The sequence below is a fragment of the Syngnathus leptorhynchus genome, chromosome 2 (assembly GCF_054491065.1).
Source record: "Syngnathus leptorhynchus isolate UIUO chromosome 2, UIUO_Slep, whole genome shotgun sequence".
Taxonomy (NCBI): domain Eukaryota; kingdom Metazoa; phylum Chordata; class Actinopteri; order Syngnathiformes; family Syngnathidae; genus Syngnathus; species Syngnathus leptorhynchus.
In genome coordinates this window covers 25,109,588-25,128,667 of record NC_141196.1, presented here as the reverse complement: position 1 = coordinate 25,128,667, position 19,080 = coordinate 25,109,588, and the positions used below count along the sequence as shown (strand labels likewise).

Sequence of the window (19,080 nt, the reverse complement as noted above, 5' to 3'; positions counted from 1 at the left end):
TGTAGAGGCGTGTCAGCCATGACAGCCCCACAACATCCAGATTCTTTAAGAACTCCGGGCGGATCTCATCTACCCCCGGGGCCCTGCCACCGAGGAGTTTTTAAACTACCTCAGTGACTTCGACCTCCGAGATTGGAGAGTCCGCCTCAGAGTCTTCTGGCCCTGCTTCCACAATGGAAGGTGTGTCGGTGGAATTGAGGAGGTCTTCGAAGTATTCCCCCCACCGACTCGCGACATCCCGAGTTGAGGTCAGCAGCACACCATCTCCACTGTAAACAGTGATGACCGTGCACTGCTTCCCCCTCCTGAGACGCCGGATGGTGGACCAGAATTTCCTCAAAGTCATCCTCCATGGCCTCGTCAAACTCCTCCCACGCCCGGGTTTTTGCCTCAGAGACCGCCAAAGCCGCATTCCGCTTGGCCATCCGGTACCTGTCAGCTGCCTCGGGAGTCCTGCTGGCAAAAACGGCCCTATAGGACTCCTTCTTCAGCTTGACGGCATCCCTTACCACCGGTGTCCACCAGCGGGTTCGGGGATTGCCGCCACGACAGGCACCAACAATCTTACGGCCACAGCTCCGGTCGGCTACCTTAACAATGGAGACGCGGAACATGGTCCACTCGGACTCAATGTCCCCCGCCTCCCCCGGGACGTGGGAAAAGCTCTGCCGGAGGTGGGAGTTGAAGCTCTTCCTGACAGGGGATTCTGCCAGACGTTCCCAGCAGACCCTCAGAGCGTTTGGGTCTGCCAGGTCGGACCGGCATCTTCCCCCACCATCGGAGCCAACCCACCACCAGGTGGTGATCAGTTGACAGCTCCGCCCCTCTTTTCGCCCGAGTGTCCAAAACATGCGGCCGCAAATCCGATGACACGACCACAAAGTCGATCAACAAACTGCGGCCTAGGGTGTCCTGGTGCCAAGTGCACATATGGACACCCTTATGCTTGAACATGGTGTTCATTATAGAAAATCCGTGTTGAGCTCAGAAGTCCAATAATAGAACACCGCTCGGGTTCAGATCGGGGGGGGGGCGTTCCTTCCAATCACGCCCTTCCAGGTCTCACTGTCATTGCCCACGTGAGCATTGAAGTCACCCAGTGGAACGATGGAGTCCCCAGAAGGAGCGCTCTCCAGCACTTCCTCCAGGGACTCCAAGAAGGGTGGGTACTCTGAGCTGCCGTTCAACAGTCAGGACCCGTCCCCCCACCCAAAGGCAGAGGGAGGCTACCCTCTCGCTCACCGGGGTGAACCCCAATGTGCAGGCGCACAGCCGGGGTGCAATAAGTATGCCAACACCTGCTCGACGCCTCTCACCGTGGGCAACTCCAAAGTGGAAGAGAGTCCAGCCCCTCTCGAGAGGGCTTGTACCTGAGCCCAAACTATGTGTGGAGGCAAGTCCGACTATGTCTAGTCGGAACTTTTCTGCCTCACACACCAGCTCGGGCTCCTTTCCAGCCAGAGAGGTGACATTCCATGTCCCTAGAGCCAGCCTCTGCAGCCGGGGATCGGACCGCCAAGGTCCCCGCCTTTGGCTGCCGCCCAGCTCACTTTGCACCTGACCCCTTTGGCCCCTCCTACAGGTGGTGAGCCCATGGGAAGTGGCGAACTTGTCCAACTGTTTAATTTGGAAACAGAAGATGAGGACTTGGACGGATTTGCGTATGAATATTGAACAACAAGGATGTGAGTACAGTCGAGTACATGGTTAAACGGTAGAATAAAGTACAACCAAACTCACTTTCTTGCTCCCGTGACTTTTTTTTTTTTTTTTAAACCGTAAATCATGGCATGCATGCACCCTATAATGCAGTGCGCCCTATTTGTGGATCAAATACGAAATTGCCTTTTAACCCGAAGCGCCTTATCGTTTTGAAAATATGGTATTTTTTCCAAATTCAAGAAATGTGTGGATTTTTACTGGTGCACAAAATGAGCCGTGCATGAACGTCACTTTGTTCAAACAACAAAACTAACACAATGCATGAACTCACAACAAATTACATACCTGCAAATCAGTGTGACTTCTGCTGTTGCCTTTGCGAGACCAGTTCAGACATGCGTCATCACAAATTTACACAATAATAAGCTGTGTTCGGAACTCCGTATTGGGGGCTCTGCCAAATCCCTGAGACCAACTCACCGAACCCCTAGGGTTCGCTCAAACCCAGGTTAAGAACCATGGCTGTATATATCAATGTGTATGTTCCTATATTAGGGTTGTCACAAGAACTGATACGTCTGGTACCAATTAAGTACCAACATGCAAAAAATACATAGATACCTGCTTTTTTGTGGTACGGTCAGAATTGAATACAGTAACCCAGGGGTGTCCAAACATTTTGCAAAGAGGGTCAGATTTGATACACAGTTTTTTCAGACATTTTTTAACGGCAAAAATTTCATGCAAATACACACTGGTATAAAACAAATTTCATTGTCACAGTTGTCTTTGTTTTTCAAATGACAAAACAATCAAATATAAGCACTCAGGCAGATGTGAATCAATCAATCAATCAATCAAGTCAAGTTTATATAGCCCTAAATCACAAGCAGTCTCAAAGGGCTCTGTCCTCTGCATTTAACCCATCCCCATGTGATTTTGATCCATCCCCTGGGGGAGAGGGGAGCAGTGAGCAGCAGCGGCGCCGCGCTCGGGAATCATTTTTTGGTGATCTAACCCCCCAATTCCAACCCTTAATGCTGAGTGCCAAGCAGGGAGGCAATGGGTTCCATTTTTATAGTCTTTGGTATGACCCGGCCGGGGTTTGAACCCACAACCTTCCAGTCTCAGGGCGGACACTCTACTACTAGGCCACTGAGCTGGTGGACAACTCTAAAAACACAAATTCTGCCTTTCATTCATATCTGAAGAGTCAGATAACATTAAACAAACTGTATGAAATATCTTAAATTTAATTTTTCCTCATGAACATTTTAAACAGGAGTTATGAGTAATGCAAAGTTGTCTGTTATTATTAAAACTTAGAACAAGTGAATTTTGCTCGTCATTTACAATATCTTTTAGTAAGTAATAGTTTGTGTCACGTCTACAGATTCATAACATCAACAGTATTAACATGGCCACTTCGTAGCTTGCTTTTGTAATATTTACTTTTGACTCACAGCCCCGCGTGAAGAACCGCTGTTGTGATGCCAGTTCAGATGCGTCTGTGCTTTCATCGCAGGATAACGAAAAAAAGTCAAACTCAGCCTTTGCTTCAAGCTGTCTCTTAGTATCAGAAGAAACATCTTCAATTCTCCTTGCGACCGACAGTGTTACGAGCCAGGCAAACATCGGCAAACTCTTGCTTCTTGTCAGGACAAATTTTCTCCACCAGTTTCATCACACAGTCTTTTATAAATTCACCTTCAGTAAAAGTCTTGCAGTGCTTGGCAATCAGTGTTGCCATCTCGTGGCTCGCCCTTGTGGCATTTTCATTTGACTCACGGGCTCTTGTGTAAAAGCGCTGCTGTGACATCAAAGCACCTTCCAGTTGCTTCAATTTGTTACTGCATTAGTTCCCAGTTAGCTTCTCGTAGTCAGCATGCTTGGTCTGGTAGTGTCTCTTGATATTGAATTCCTTGAAAACAGCCACAGTCTCTTGGCAAATTAGGCAGACACAGTTGTTGCGTATTTCAGTGAGAAAAATACTCTAATTTCCACTTGTCGTGGATGCGACGGCCCTCAGTGCCATTTTTTCTTTTTTTGTTAGTTGCCATTTTAGAAATGGGCTGGAAGGGTCAAGAGTCACGGTTAGTCTGCAGCCACAAGGCTGCTGCCATCTACTGGTGAAATATGAAATTGCTTTTTTTGGACATAGGTTTTTTTGTTTTGTTTGTTTTTTGTTGGCAGGCTGCACATGATTGCTTTTTTTTGACAGAGGCTGCGTGCGGGCCAGTGGAAAATTGGACACGGGCCGCATTTGTAACCCCTCGCTACATCACAGTTCATTCATTTATTGCGGTTTCACACACATAACAAAAAAATTCAAATTCAAAATAAAACTTCTAATTTGGCGAATTATGGCACGAAAGTTGCCCACACGCCAGCAGAAGACAGGGAGTGCTTACACAATTGCAGTGCGTACACTTGTACCTTTTTATAAAAAAAATTAATAATAATAAGAGTTCTAAAAACATATTTCCAGTGTTGTACCTTGTTATAGAAAAATTGTTATAGTAATAAGAGTTCCAAAAACATTTACAGTATGTACACTTGTACTTTGTTGTAAAAAAATGTTATAATAACAAAAGTTGTTCTAAAAACATATTTACAGTATGTGTTAAGAATTCTCCATGTTATTCAGTCGTGCTTTGATTTGATGTAGGGTGCTTAATCTTGAAGACCATTTTCAGGCGATACCACTTCCTGTTTCACGTTCGTGTATACATGTTACAGTGGTACCAGTCATTGACGATGTAAGTGGGTCTCCTAACAAGAGAAATGAACGATCACATATGTCTAGCCTTTAGGACAATGTAGTATTGCTCCAAATGTTGGTTTACATTCCTATTGAGGTCGGTTTTCGCGTTAGCACGATCGCGAATTAGCGTCTTTCCGCTAACTCGTTAGCCTGCCGAGTACTTCTTGTTCACGTTACACGCACACACGTATATTTATATTTTCAATATTCATAAAAAAAGTCTGTATGTTATTTATACTATTAACGTATTATTTACATGTTAGAAACAATTATTTAATGTTCCAATAATAACATTTTCACTTAAATGGTTTCATATACTTTTATTCACAAAAAATGTACAGATGAGCGGGTGACCCGACTTCACGGATTTCACTTATCGCAGGTGTTTTTGGAACCAATTATCCGTGATAAACGAGGGATTACTGTATTTAACTTTTCACTCGGCGAGCTGTGCCGATTCGTGCCAAAACTGAAGGAGCACGATACGCATGCGAGCAGCACAGAGCAGCAGCCAGTGGCGCTGAAGAAGAAAACAGCGCCAGCAAAAATGCGGTTGCTGAAATAACATGTCAACACTTACAAAAGAAGTCACTACTCACACACTAATTTGCTTCATGCTTAGACATTGTGCATGAACATTTTTGTTTTTGCTGACTTTTGCTGGAGTCAGCAAAAAAACAAAAACGCCTGGAAAACAAGGTGGCCAAAAAACCAAACTGAAACTCCCCAGGCCGTGGGAGTGGAAGTCCAACACTCTGGCTTGTTGAGAAGCCAGGTTTCTCAAAGACTCGTGTGTGTGTGGAAATATTTTGCATTTGAGGCTGATGCAACCGGAGCAATTATAGATTCAAACAAGCCGTGCGCACAGTGCCCAAAGGTATTGGCACCCCTGCAAGACAATATTATTATTTATTTTGCTTGCAATGAAAAAACACAAAAGATAATGAAAGAGTCAAATCAATTGTCATTTTACACAAAACTCAAAAAATTGGCCGGACAAAAGTATTGGAACCCTCAGCCTAATACTTGGTAGCACAACTATTAGACAAAATAACGGCGAACAAACGCTTCTGGTAACAATCAATTAGCTTCTTACAATGCTCTGCTGGAATTTTAGACCATTCTTCTTTGGCAAACTGCTCCAGGTCCCTAAATTGAAGGATGCCTTCTACAAACTGCCACTTTAGGATCAGAATCAGCTTTATTGACCAAGTTTGAGCATTCTAAACAGGGAATTTAACTCCGGTTGAGCTCAGCCTCTGTACAACATTTAAGTGACTGACAACAGAATGACACTTGCCCGCTGAAGACCCCTCCCCCTCCGGACGAGCGGCCCCTGTGCCTCTCTGAGGAGGACGCTTGCTGCTATCAACACCCGTAAGGCGGCGGGCCCGGACAACATCCCGGGATGGGCGCTGAAGGACTGCGCTGAGGAGCTGATGGATGTCTTCACGGACATCTTTAACATTTCCCTGCAGCAGGCCATCGTCCCGTCATGCTTCAAGGCTGCCACCATCATACCTGTGCCGAAAGATCCTGCTCCTTCCTGCTTCAATGACTACCGCCCTGTGGCACTGACCCCCATCGTCATGAAGTGCTTTGAGCGGCTTGTCTTGGCGCACGTCAGATCTGTTCTTCCCCCCACCGTTGACCCCTTCCAGTTTGCCTTCCGACCCAATCGGTCCTCTGAGGATGCCATCTGCTCTGCCCTCCACTCTGCCCTCACCCACCTGGAGAACAGGGACTCGTATGTGAGATTGTTGTTTGTGGACTTCAGTTCTGCATTCAACACCATTGTTCCAAAGCGTCTCATTTGCAAACTCGACAAGCTGGGCCTCAGTACCTCCCTTTGCAACTGGCCACTGGACTTCCTCTGGCGGAGGCCTCAAGTACTCCGTGTGGGCGACAATGTCTTCGGCAGCATCACGCTGAGCACGGGGGCCCCTCAAGGCTGCGTGCTCAGTCCGCTGCTCTTCACCCTGCTGACACATGACTGCACTGCGACCTACAGCAGCAACCGCATGCTGAAATATGCCGACGACACGACTGTGGTGGGTCTGATCACCGGTGGCGACGAGACTCACTACAGATCGGAGGTCGATCTTTTGGCAGCGTGGTGCAGGGACAACAACCTTCTGCTGAAGGTCAACAAGACCAAGGAGATTATCATTGACTTCCGGAAGGGTCACACCCACCACCTGCCGCTGACCGTCGACGGTGCTGTGGTGGAGAGAGTGAGCAGCACCAGATTCCTGGGGGTGCACATCAGAAAGCTCAGCGAAGAAAGCTCAGTGCCGCCTGTACTTTCTGCGGAAACTCAGGCGAGCGAGTGCTCCTCCCGCTATGACCACATTCTACTGTGGCACCGTTGAGAGCTTCCTCTCCAGGCCAAAGCGAAGAGCTGTCGGAGGTGCCTTCGATTGTCCTGGCAGTGTCCTCTAGGAGGGTAATCCGCTGCAGTTCCCTCATCCTGAATTGGTCCACGAGAATCTAGATAGCTGCCGTCAGCTTGGGTGTCACCTAACCACCTCCCCAGCTGGGGAGGGGTGTGGGGAGTGGGGTCGGGGAGAGGGAGCAAAAACAAACTCCAGCCGAATCGGATACTACAGGCTAATTAAAGGCCATATCATAGAAGTACGTCTTTAAACGTGTCTTAAATGTTTCTACTGAGGTAGCAGTTCTAATATCCATTGGTAGGGCATTCCAGAGCTCTGGAGCCCGAATAGAAAATGCTCTAGCCCCTGCAGACATTTTCTTGGCCCTCGGTGTCACTAAAAGACTAGCGTTTTGCGAACGAAGGTTACGAGACGGAACATATGGAACAACTAAGTCGACGAGATATGAAGGCGCTAAGCCATGCAATGATTTATAGGTTAATAGAAGAACCTTGAAGTCACATCTTAAATGGACCGGGAGCCAGTGTAAATTGGCTAATATCGGGGTAATGTGATCAAATTTTCTTGTCCGTGAGAGCAGCCTTGCAGCAGCATTTTGTACTAACTGTAGACTTTTGATGCTGGACTTGGGAAGACCAGAGAATAATGCATTACAGTAGTCCAGGCGCGACGTGATAAATGCATGTAGAATAATTTCCGCATCACCGGTCGAGAGGATTGGGCGAATCTTAGCAATATTATGAAGGTGAAAAAATGCTATTCTGGTTATATTCTTAATGTGCTTTTGAAAGGAGAGCGTTTGGTCAAATATTACTCCGAGATTAGTTATAGTATCACTCTGAGTGATAGTACGGTTATCTATAGTTAAAGTGGTTTCCTTAAATAAATGGTGATAACGGGCTGAACCAATTATCAACATCTCAGTTTTATCTGGATTCAGACGAAGGAAGTTGAGAGACATCCATTGCTTGATCTCCGCAAGGCATGCCTCAAATTTACAACAGTCCCGCGGATCTGTCATTGATAACGGCATATATAATGGGTGTCATCCGCGTAACATTGAAAACTAATATTATATTTACGTATTATGTCCCCAAGAGGAGTCATATAAATATTAAATAGAATTGGTCCTAGTACCGATCCCTGTGGGACACCACACGTAACTTTATAGAGCTCAGAGGACGCATTGCCATGGACCACTCGGTGCGTCCTATCTGATAGATATGAATGAAACCAGCCTAGTGCTGACCCCGAAATACCAACACAACCTTTAAGACGCTCTAATAAAATATCAAAGTCAACAGTGTCGAAGGCAGCTCTAAGATCGAGTAATAACAAAACCGAAGTGTTTGAATCTATAGCTATGAGGAGATCATTAGTCACTTTAGCAAGTGCTGTCTCAGTGGAATGATTAGCTCGAAAACCAGACTGAAAAGATTCATATCAATTATTAGCGACCATGTAATCAATAAGCTGCTGCGCTACTACCTTTTCAAGCAGTTTTCCTATGAATGGGAGATTTGAAACTGGCCTATAGTTACTGAGACAGTCCGGGTCAAGATTTTGTCGCTTAAGTAGAGGTTTAATGATAGCGGTTTTAAAGGCTTTTGGCACTATCCCAGAGGAGACAGACAGATTAATTACATTTAAAACGGACGGTCCTAAGATTTGAAATAATTCTTTAAATAGTTTGGCTGGAAGTGGGTCAAGTAAACATGTTGTTTGTTTAGCCGCACTAACTAATTGTGTAAGCCTTTCGAGGGACACGCTTTAAAACATTTCAGAGGGTTATTGTATGATAGTCAGTGCCGGTAATCGGCGGGCCCGACTGAGCGATCGGAATAGTCATCTTGATCTCATCCCTAATGGATTCAATCTTTCGAGCAAAGAATTTCATGAACTCGTCAGCCGAGTGAAAGGAGCTATTGGGGGTCGGTTGGCGTAGTGTTAGCTTTGCCACTGTATCAAACAGGTATTTAGGATTGTTCTTATTGAGATTAATGACCTGTGAAAAAATAACAAGTTTTTGGTAAGATAAGCGCAACTTTATATTTCAGGAAGCTGTCGCGCCATGCCTTTAACAATGTAGCATTGAATTCATTTGTAAGATTATCAATAGAGCCGGTATATGAGGGAAATACGGTAGTTGCTGGTGGCAGTAGCCCAGATAGCGCAGTCGCAGTCATGGAGTTAATATTACAACTATTATAATTAGTGTGAAGGCGAAGGCCTTCACACTATTGTTATTCTACTTTTTTTTTTCTTATTATTAGTGTGAAGGCGAAGGCCTTCACACTATTGTTATTAGTGTGAAGGCGAAGGCCTTCACACTATTGTTATTCTACTTTATTTTTCTTCTTCTTATTAGTGTGAAGGCGAAGGCCTTCACACTATTGTTATTCTACTTTATTTTTCTTCTTCTTATTATTATTATCCTACTTTATTCCTCCCACTTTTTTGACACCTAACTACTCCCACATGCTTTAACCGATTCACTCCATTCCAACTTTCACACGTTCCAAAAATTCACGGCATGACTGCTAGTATTTTATTTGTTCATAACATTTACCGTTTTTGCATAATTAGCAAATTTGTGCCTTAAAATCCCCCATTCATTCTTAATGGCGCATTAGACACGAGCGTCGTTCAGGAGTGAGTTCAAATTTTGACATCTGACAACTTTTTTCACGATTTCTTTCCTTAACTTGTTTATTTAACTCTTTTATTTTTTATTTATTTATTTTCCGTTCATTCATTTAGTTATTCATTTAATTTTAAGTGAAAAACATTTTACCGTTTTTATTTCTTGTTTAATATCATCATTCCACCGCAGCAACACTAAGTCGCTGTTTAGCTCAGTAAGAAGACAATGGTCCATTGAACACGAGCCACGTCCGCGAGCGAGTTCGAGTCCCGCTTGGCCATAATTTTTTTATTCATTAATTTTTCATTCATTCAATTTTAACACATTTTAATAATTATTTTCATCATTCATTTAGTTATTCATTTAATTTTAAGTTAAAAACATCATTTTACCGTTTTTACCGATTTCTTGTTTAATATCATCATTCCACCACAGCAACACTAAGCCGCTGTTTAGCTCAGTAAGAATACAATGGTGTTTGGAACACGAGCCACTTCCGCGAGGGAGTTCGATCCCGGTTGGCGATAATTTTTTTATTCATTAATTTTTCATTCATTCAATTTTAACACATTTTAATAATTATTTTCATCATCATTAATTTATTATTTTTATTTTATTTAATCATCATTAATTTACCATTTTTATTTCATTTAATCATCATTTCGAGTCCCACAATAGTGTGAAGTGCCTTCGCCTTCACACGCAATTTCTCCAGAAATTGCCAATTCTAGTTATTATTATCCTACTTTATTCCTCCCACTTTTTTGACACCTAACTACTCCCACATGCTTTAACCGATTCACTCCATTCCAACTTTCACACGTTCCAAAAATTCACGGCATGACTGCTAGTATTTTGTTTGTTCATAACATTTACCGTTTTTGCATAATTAGCAAATTTGTGCCTTAAAATCCCCCATTCATTCTTAATGGCGCATTAGACACGAGCGACGTTCAGGAGTGAGTTCAAATTTTGACATCTGACAACTTTTTTCACGATTTCTTTCCTTAACTCGTTTATTTAACTCTTTTATTTTTTATTTATTTATTTTCCGTTCATTCATTTAGTTATTCATTTAATTTTAAGTTAAAAACATCATTTTACCGTTTTTATTTCTTGTTTAATATCATCATTCCACCGCAGCAACACTAAGTCGCTGTTTAGCTCAGTAAGAAGACAATGGTCCATTGAACACGAGCCACGTCCGCGAGCGAGTTCGAGTCCCGCTTGGCCATAATTTTTTTATTCATTAATTTTTCATTCATTCAATTTTAACACATTTTAATAATTATTTTCATCATTCATTTAGTTATTCATTTAATTTTAAGTTAAAAACATCATTTTACCGTTTTTACCGATTTCTTGTTTAATATCATCATTCCACCACAGCAACACTAAGCCGCTGTTTAGCTCAGTAAGAATACAATGGCGTTTGGAACACGAGCCACTTCCGCGAGGGAGTTCGATCCCGGTTGGCGATAATTTTTTTATTCATTAATTTTTCATTCATTCAATTTTAACACATTTTAATAATTATTTTCATCATCATTAATTTATTATTTTTATTTTATTTAATCATCATTAATTTACCATTTTTATTTCATTTAATCATCATTTCGAGTCCCACAATAGTGTGAAGTGCCTTCGCCTTCACACGCAATTTCTCCAGAAATTGCCAATTCTAGTTCTACTTTATTTTTCTTCTTCTTATTATTATTAGTGTGAAGGCGAAGGCCTTCACACTATTGTTATTCTACTTTATTTTTCTTCTTATTATTATCCTACTTTATTCCTCCCACTTTTTTGACACCTAACTACTCCCACATGCGTTAACCGATTCACCCCATTCCAACTTTCACACGTTCCAAAAATTCACGGCATGACTGCTAGTATTTTATTTGTTCATAACATTTACCGTTTTTGCATAATTAGCAAATTTGTGCCTTAAAATCCCCCATTCATTCTTAATGGCGCATTAGACACGAGCGACGTTCAGGAGCGAGTTCAAATTTTGACATCTAACAACTTTTTTCATGATTTCTTTCCTTAACTCATTTATTTTTTTATTTTTTATTCATTCATTTAATTTTAATTTAAAATCATCATTTTACCAAACGGCATTTATTTAAATTTAAAAACATCATTTTACCAAACGTCATTTACCAACTTTATTTTTTGATTAATAGCATCATTCCACCATAGCAACCCTAAGCTGCTGTTTAGCTCAGTAAGAAGACAATGGAGCTGTAAACACGAGCGCTGTTCCCGTGCGAGTTCGAATCATGCTTGGCCAATATATTTTTTTCATTCATTCAATTTTAACACATCACTTTAATAATTATTTTCCTCATTTTTTATTTATTTTTCATTCATTCATTTAGTTATTGATTTAATTTTAAGTTAAAAACATCATTTTACCGTTTTAACGGCATTTACCATTTTTATTCCTCGTTTAATAGCATCATTCCACCACAGCTACACTAATTCGCTGTTTAGCTCAGTAAGAAGAGAATGGAGCTTTGAACATGAGCGCTGTTCCCGTGCGAGTTCGAATCCCGCTTGGCCATTATTTTTTTTCATTCATTACATTTTAACACATCACTTTAATAATTATTTTCATCATCATCATTAATTTACCATTTTTATTTTATTTAATCATCATTATTAATTTACCATTTTTATTTCATTTAATCATTATTTCGAGTCCCACAATAGTGTGAAGTGCCTTCGCCTTCACACGCAATTTCTCCAGAAGTTGCCAATTCTAGTTATTATTATTAAACAATTTATTCCTCCCACTTTTTTGACACCTAACTACTCCCACATGCTTTAACCGATTCACCCCATTCCAACTTTCACACGTTCCAAAAATTCACGGCATGATTGCTAGTATTTTATTTGTTCATAACATTTACCGTTTTTGCATAATTAGCAAATTTGTGCCTTAAAATCCCCCATTCATTCTTAATGGCGCATTCAACACGAGCCATGATCCCGAGCGAGTTCGAATTTTGACATCTGACAACTTTTATCATGATTTCTTTCTTAACTCATTTATTTAACCCATTTATTTTTTATTTATTTATTTTTCATTCATTCATTTATTTATTCATTTAATTTTAATTTAAAAACATCATTTACCATTTTTATTTCTCGTTTAATAGCATTATTTCACCACAGCAACACTAAGTTGCTGTTTAGCTCAGTAAGAAGAGAATGGCCTTTCCAACACGAGCCATGTTCGCGAGCGAGTTCGAATCCCACTTGGCCATCATTTTTCATTCATTCAATTTTAACACATCACTTTAATAATTATTTTCATCATCATCATTAATTTACAATTTTTATTTTATTTAATCATCATTATTAATTTACCATTTTTATTTCATTTAATCATTATTTCGAGTCCCACAATAGTGTGAAGTGCTTTCGCCTTCACACGCAATTTCTCCAGAAATTGCCAATTCTTGTTATTTTCATCATCATCATTAATTTACCATTTTTATTTTATTTAATCATCATTATTAATTTACCATTTTTATTTCATTTAATCATTATTTCGAGTCCCACAATAGTGTGAAGTGCCTTCGCCTTCACACGCAATTTCTCCAGAAATTGCCAATTCCAGTTCTGATTGCTCTCTTGTCTTTGACTAGGAACTAAAATTTCAAATTTTATTAAGTAGTTATCAGACAAAACAGTAGTGTATGGCAGTACTGTTATATTAGAGGTTGCCAGTCCTCGGGATAATACCAAATCTAAGGTATTACCATTCTTATGCGTTGCTACGTGTACGGCTTGCGTAAAACCAAACGTATCAATTAGAGTCTGAAACGCCGAAGTAAGTGGCTCTGACGGTAAATTCATGTGGATGTTACAATCGCCCATGATTATTATATTATCCGCATTTGTCACTAGATGAGCCACGAATTCTGAAAATTCATCCAGGAAGCCAGAGTAAGCCCCAGGTGGACGGTAAATAACAGCAAGATAAAATGACGGTAAAGCGGTGGATCGGACAGTGAGAACTTCAAATGTTTTAAATATGTTAATCGAACGAGGTGTAAATCTAAGATCGGAATTTGAGATGAGGGCAACACCCCCACCCTTTTTTCAAGGACGCGCCACATGCGAGCTCATAAAATTTGGAGGCGAGGCAGTTCATTAGGTTGTAACCAGGTCTCGCAAAGACCAAATATATTTAGATTATGTTCCATGATGAGGTCATTAACGAGAACTGCTTTCATATGAAGCGATCTAATATTCATAAAACCAAGTTTAAGTGTAATCGGTTGATCAGGGTTTGTATTTATCTTGTATTTAACTTCTGCCCTCTGGGAAGAGGTACAGATGCCTGCGCTCCCGCACCACCAGACTCAAAAACAGCTTCATACTCCAAGCTGTCAGGATCCCGAATTCCCTCCCCCCTCCACCCTCGGCTGCATAACGTCCTGTTCTTTTGCGCTATGATCTGGCTGTCTGCTATTAGCACGCTTGCTCCATTTTGCTGCTCTTATTTGTCTATTTATTTATTTATTGTTTATTTATTTGGGTTTTCTTTGCTTATTACTTATTCGTTGCTCTTGTCTGTTCGTTTTTACTCTTTGTGCTATTTGATTGTAAGTGTTGTGTACTGTGTCTAGTCACCGTGGGACGGTGGGAAACATAATTTCGATCTCTTTGTCTGTCTTAATGTGAAGAAATTGACAATAAAGCAGACTTTGACTGACTTTGACATTCAGGTAACTAACAATATTTAAGTGACAAGAGCAGGATGTTATCGCACAGTGACAACTCTGAGTCTCTATGAGTGGTGAGAGTTCATAAGAACGACAGCCTGGGGGTAGAAGCTGTGTCTGTGTCTGTGTCTGCTGGTTTTGGCGTACAGCGCTCTGTAACGCCGTCCAAAGGGGAGGAGTTTAAACAGGGTGTGAAGGGTTTGCGGAGATTTTACTTGCATGTTTCCTGGTCCTGGACAGGTACAAGTCCTGGATACATGGGAGGTTAATCCCGATTGTCTTTTCTGCAGACCTAAATGTCCGTTGCAGTCTGTGCTTGTCTTGTTTGGTGGCCGATCCAAACCAGACAATGATGGAGGTGCAGAGGATAGACTGAATGATGGCAGTGTAGAAAGTTTTTCAAGCGGCTCCTGTGGCAGGTTGAACTTTCTGAGATGTCTCAAAAAGTACAACCTCTGGTGGGCCTTCTTCCGGACAGAGTCTATATAGCCGGTCCACTTCAGGTCCTGGGAGATTGTGGATCCCAGGAACTTGAAGGTGTCTGGGGTGGGACTAGCATTGCTGATGATGGTGAGGGGTGGAAGTGGCGATAGGTCTCTCCTAAAGTCCACTGTCATCTCCACGGTCTTGAGGGGGTTCAGCTCCACGTGCGTTTGGCTGCACCAGTGGACTAGCTGCCTCACCTCCTGTCTGTACGCAGTCTCGTCGCCGTCCCGGATCAGTCTGATGAGCATGGTGTCGTCCACGTACTTGAGTTTCACCAGAGAGTCCCCTGAGGAGCAGTCATTGGTGTAGAGAGGGGAGCAGTGGTGAGAGTACACACCCCTGGGGGGGGGGGGGGGGGGGGGGCAGTGCTGGTGGTCCGGATGTTGGATATGATGCTCCCCAGCCTCACCTACTGCCTCCTGTTGGTCAGGAAGCTGTTCATCATCATCATCATGATGAGGAAGCTGGTGATCCACTGAGGTGGAGGCAGGCACCGTGAGCTGGGTGAGCTTCTGGTGGAGGATATCGGTAGCAATGGTGTTGAACACCAAGCTGAAGTCCACAAACAGGATCCTGGCGCACGCCCCTGGCGTGTCGAGGTGGTGCAGTAGTGCAGTCCAATGTTGACCGCATCATCCACCGATCTGTTTACCTGGTAGGCAAACTGCGGGGGGGTCGAGCAAGGGTCCTGTGATGTCCTTCAGGTGGCTCAACACCAGCCTCTCAAAGGATTTCATGACCACAGATGTCAGGGTGACAGGTCTGTAATCATTCAGTCGTGTGATGGTGGACTTCTTGGGTACCGGTTTTATTTATTTTATTTATTTATTATTTTTATATTTTATACTTCCCCAAAAATAAAAAGGGTCAACTTGGCAGTGTGTGCCCACCACAAGGAGGGGTGGGATTACTCTAATAATCGATAGAATACTTGATAAAATTTGTTTGCGACAGCCCAATATATAACATGTTTCTAATACATTAGTGAACCTCTCTGCATAAAATGATCAAAATATTAGAAACCAATGTGTAGAATGCAATTCAGTTGTAGACCACTGTCAATTACAAACAACAGGTTGCATTTTCAAACATTATTGTGTGCAGATGTTGTTTGGTGTATGTTAACATTACTATATCATTAAGAATTGGCGATCTTTGTTGGATACAATGTAGTTTTCTATGACCATGTGTTTTGACCAAAGGTATTTACTTTCTAAATCCCATGATCTCCTTTTGTTTAACTTGTTTCCAACAGGTTGATGTTTCAAGAGCTGTTCTCGTCGATGAGATCAAGAGGAGGACATCTGAGGCCTAGTTATGTCACAAATGCATGCCCTTGTTAGTTCAGGCTGTCTTGTGAAAATATACTTTCATTATAATTTCTTCAGACTGCTTGTTTTGTAAAGATACACAAAGTTTATTGTTACCAAATTATGTTGCAGTTTCCATTTCACTCAGATGCATTGAATTGCTTTCACTTTTGACATGAACCTGTGAAGAACAGCGCTTGTCAAAAAATAAAATAAAAAATTGGTACATTTGTGGATTTAAATTTAGGACTAACAATGGGGGCACTTGTGTACTTGGCCTTCAATTCTTGACAATAAAGATAGACTGTCAATAAAACATTTAATTTTGCCTGAACCTTAATGATCTATTTTCATTGTTGCCAAGCACTTATATAGTGATAGGCATGAAAGATCACAATCACTACCATTTATCGCTTAACTAGCATGTGCTGTATCTTGGAAATCACTTGCAGTCATTGAGATTTGTACCCGTAAAAGAGACATTGCTTTAAGTATTGGTATTCAAAACAGTTTTTTGTTCAAATACCTCAAGGATCAAGAACTAAAGAATGCACTTTTCTAGAAGTATTTTGGTTGGCATGTAATCCGCATACAGAAGCAATGATTTGAATCTCCTATCCCATTTAATCCGCTCATATCACTTTAGACTGGCCAGCCCAGCCTACTTCGTATCAAAGTGACTAGATTTGAGGCGTGACTTACCGTAATTTTCGGACTATAAATCGCGTTTTTTTTCCATTGTTTGGGTGGGGGGGCGACTTAAACTCATGAGCAACTTATGTGATTTATTTCAAAATTCAAAAATCCGCGATGAAGTGAAACCACGATAAACGAACCGCAATATAGCAAGGGATTACTGTCATTTGAACTGCAAGTGACGTCAGCAGCGCGGCAGTTGTTTACATAAGGACAAAGGATTCGATCACGGGATGACAAAGATGACGAAGGGCCCCACGTTTGAAGTATTTAATGATTTGGAGTGACACAAGGTTTGAAAAACTTATTTATGTTATAGTTATTTGATGTATTTTATTTCGTGTAGCAACTTGGATATGTTTTTATCGTTACAGTTCAGTAGTTGTTGGCTCGTTGAACTCTTGTTTTGTTAAAGAGCCGTTTACCAAACCCACGTCTTTCCTGGTACTTTGTTAACGCTACAATATAGTTATATACTAGATCTGTGTGGCGCGCGCGTGCAGCGTTGTTGACATAAAGAACGAGGAATTTGATCGATGGATCTAATGATTAGGAGTGTCACAGATGGTTTGATAATATTGTTATATGATAGTTATTTGAAATATACTTTATATATCTTTATATGGGTCTGTGGAATAAATAGAAATGCAACTTACAACGGGTCTGACGTCAGCGGCGCATACACGACATTATTTACATAAAGGCCGATCGATGGATTTAATGAATTGGAGTGACACAGATGGTTTGATAAACTTGTTATTTATGTAATACTTATTTGAATAACTCTGAATGTTACGTCAGGCGCGTTCTCAGCTCAGATGGTTTGATAAACGTGTTATTTATGTAATACTTACTTGAATAACTCTGAATGTTACGTCAGGCCCGTTCTCAGCTCCTTGTTTTTGTATATGTCACGTTAGCATACCGTATCGTTTAGCCTGTTGTTGCTGGTTCGTGTCTGTTCTTGGTGTTGGATTTTGACAAATAAATTTGCCCCAAAAGTGCGACTTATACTTCGGTGCAACTTATGTATGGGTTTTTTTTTCACTTTATTGTGCATTTTATGGCTGGTGCGACTTATACTCCGGAGTGACTTATAGTCTGAAAAATACAGAAAAACCTGGAATTGAGTGAAATGAACAGAGTGGCAATTCTATTGACAAGGTACTGTACATGTATTATGTTTGAGGCAGCCCAACAAAATCCAAGATGATTTTGAAATTCCCCCCGGACATTTTTTTAGGGCTCAAAAGTAGGACATGTCTGGGAAATAGAGGACGTCTGGTCACCCTAATTATGGAGTCTTAAGATTGTCAATGTCTTTCCAGTCATCATCGTTCTTGAAGGTTATGAGGATTTGTAAGGGTTTCTCGTTACGATTGGGAGTCGTGGCCTGCCAGCACCCCGGTAACAGGTCAGCAGCCTGAACGGACTCCAGCCCCGACTGCTCACACAGTTCATCATCCTTTAGTTGGCCTCACGTTGTTTTCTTATTTTCTTTTTAAATTCCGACATCTGACGAAACGTGGACATCATTTCTCTGGTCACCGTGTAGTCAGCCTTTAGCTTTTTCCTCATGGCCGGAATTCCCTCATTCCCAAGGGAACCAAACCCTATTTTTCCTCAGCTTTCAGTACAGTTGCGGCAGTGTGAGGGTCAAAGAGAGCCATCCCAGAATGATGAGAGCCAAGATGTACACATCTTCCACATCTTCTGTTTCCAGAACACTGAGGCACAAGACACACCATTTGCTATACCTGTCCATTGTGTAGCGCACAAGAGTGGTACCATGTGGGCATGGCGGCTCGCCAGGTCCGGTGTGTCTTGTGGAGATGGTCTGATGAATTAATTGCATTGAAGATTTATCTTGGGAGATCCATTGTGTGATTGTTCAGCATCGCTAGTGCCTCTTCTCACGCTCACAGACCAGCTCTCAGTGCGCCTGGAGGTCGCAAAATCTCCCATTTAAGTGCTGTTCTATCAATAGCACTGTGAATTCAGACATAATACAAATTACTGTAACAATAAACCACAGAGACATTTAATCATGATTACGTGTTAACACAGGTGTGGTATCAATGAACTTGTCACTTTTTTTTTTCTCACTCATTCCTGTGATTGTTATTTAACACCGGCCACTGATGGCATGTGGCGTCATAGTGTGCTGTTAATCTGTATTTGCTCAAACAACCACATTCTTCTGAGATCAAAATTTTCCTGCCTTCGTTTGAATAAATTCTGAAAATTCTGAGGCATTTAATTTCTGGAGACTTTATACATCTTTATTAATAAAATATATTGAATAAGATCTTCTATTTGTAGGATAAGTATTTCAGCATTGAGAAATAGATCATTTGTGTGGAAATTGTAGGGTTATCTGTGT

The 19,080-nt window shown here is 41.6% G+C and overlaps 1 protein-coding gene across 2 annotated transcripts in view; it reads left to right on the top strand.

Moving 5' to 3' along the window:
* Nucleotides 1-16,341, top strand: part of hars (histidyl-tRNA synthetase) — an 80,264-nt gene extending 63,923 nt beyond the window's left edge. For both annotated transcript variants that reach the window (XM_085905841.1, XM_085905840.1), the window contains one exon: nucleotides 15,947-16,341. In XM_085905841.1, coding sequence (XP_085761967.1) covers nucleotides 15,947-16,006 — 60 coding nt within the window. In that variant the 3' untranslated portion in view covers nucleotides 16,007-16,341. The remainder of the gene's footprint in view (nucleotides 1-15,946) is intronic.
* Nucleotides 16,342-19,080: the final 2,739 nt, after the last annotated feature.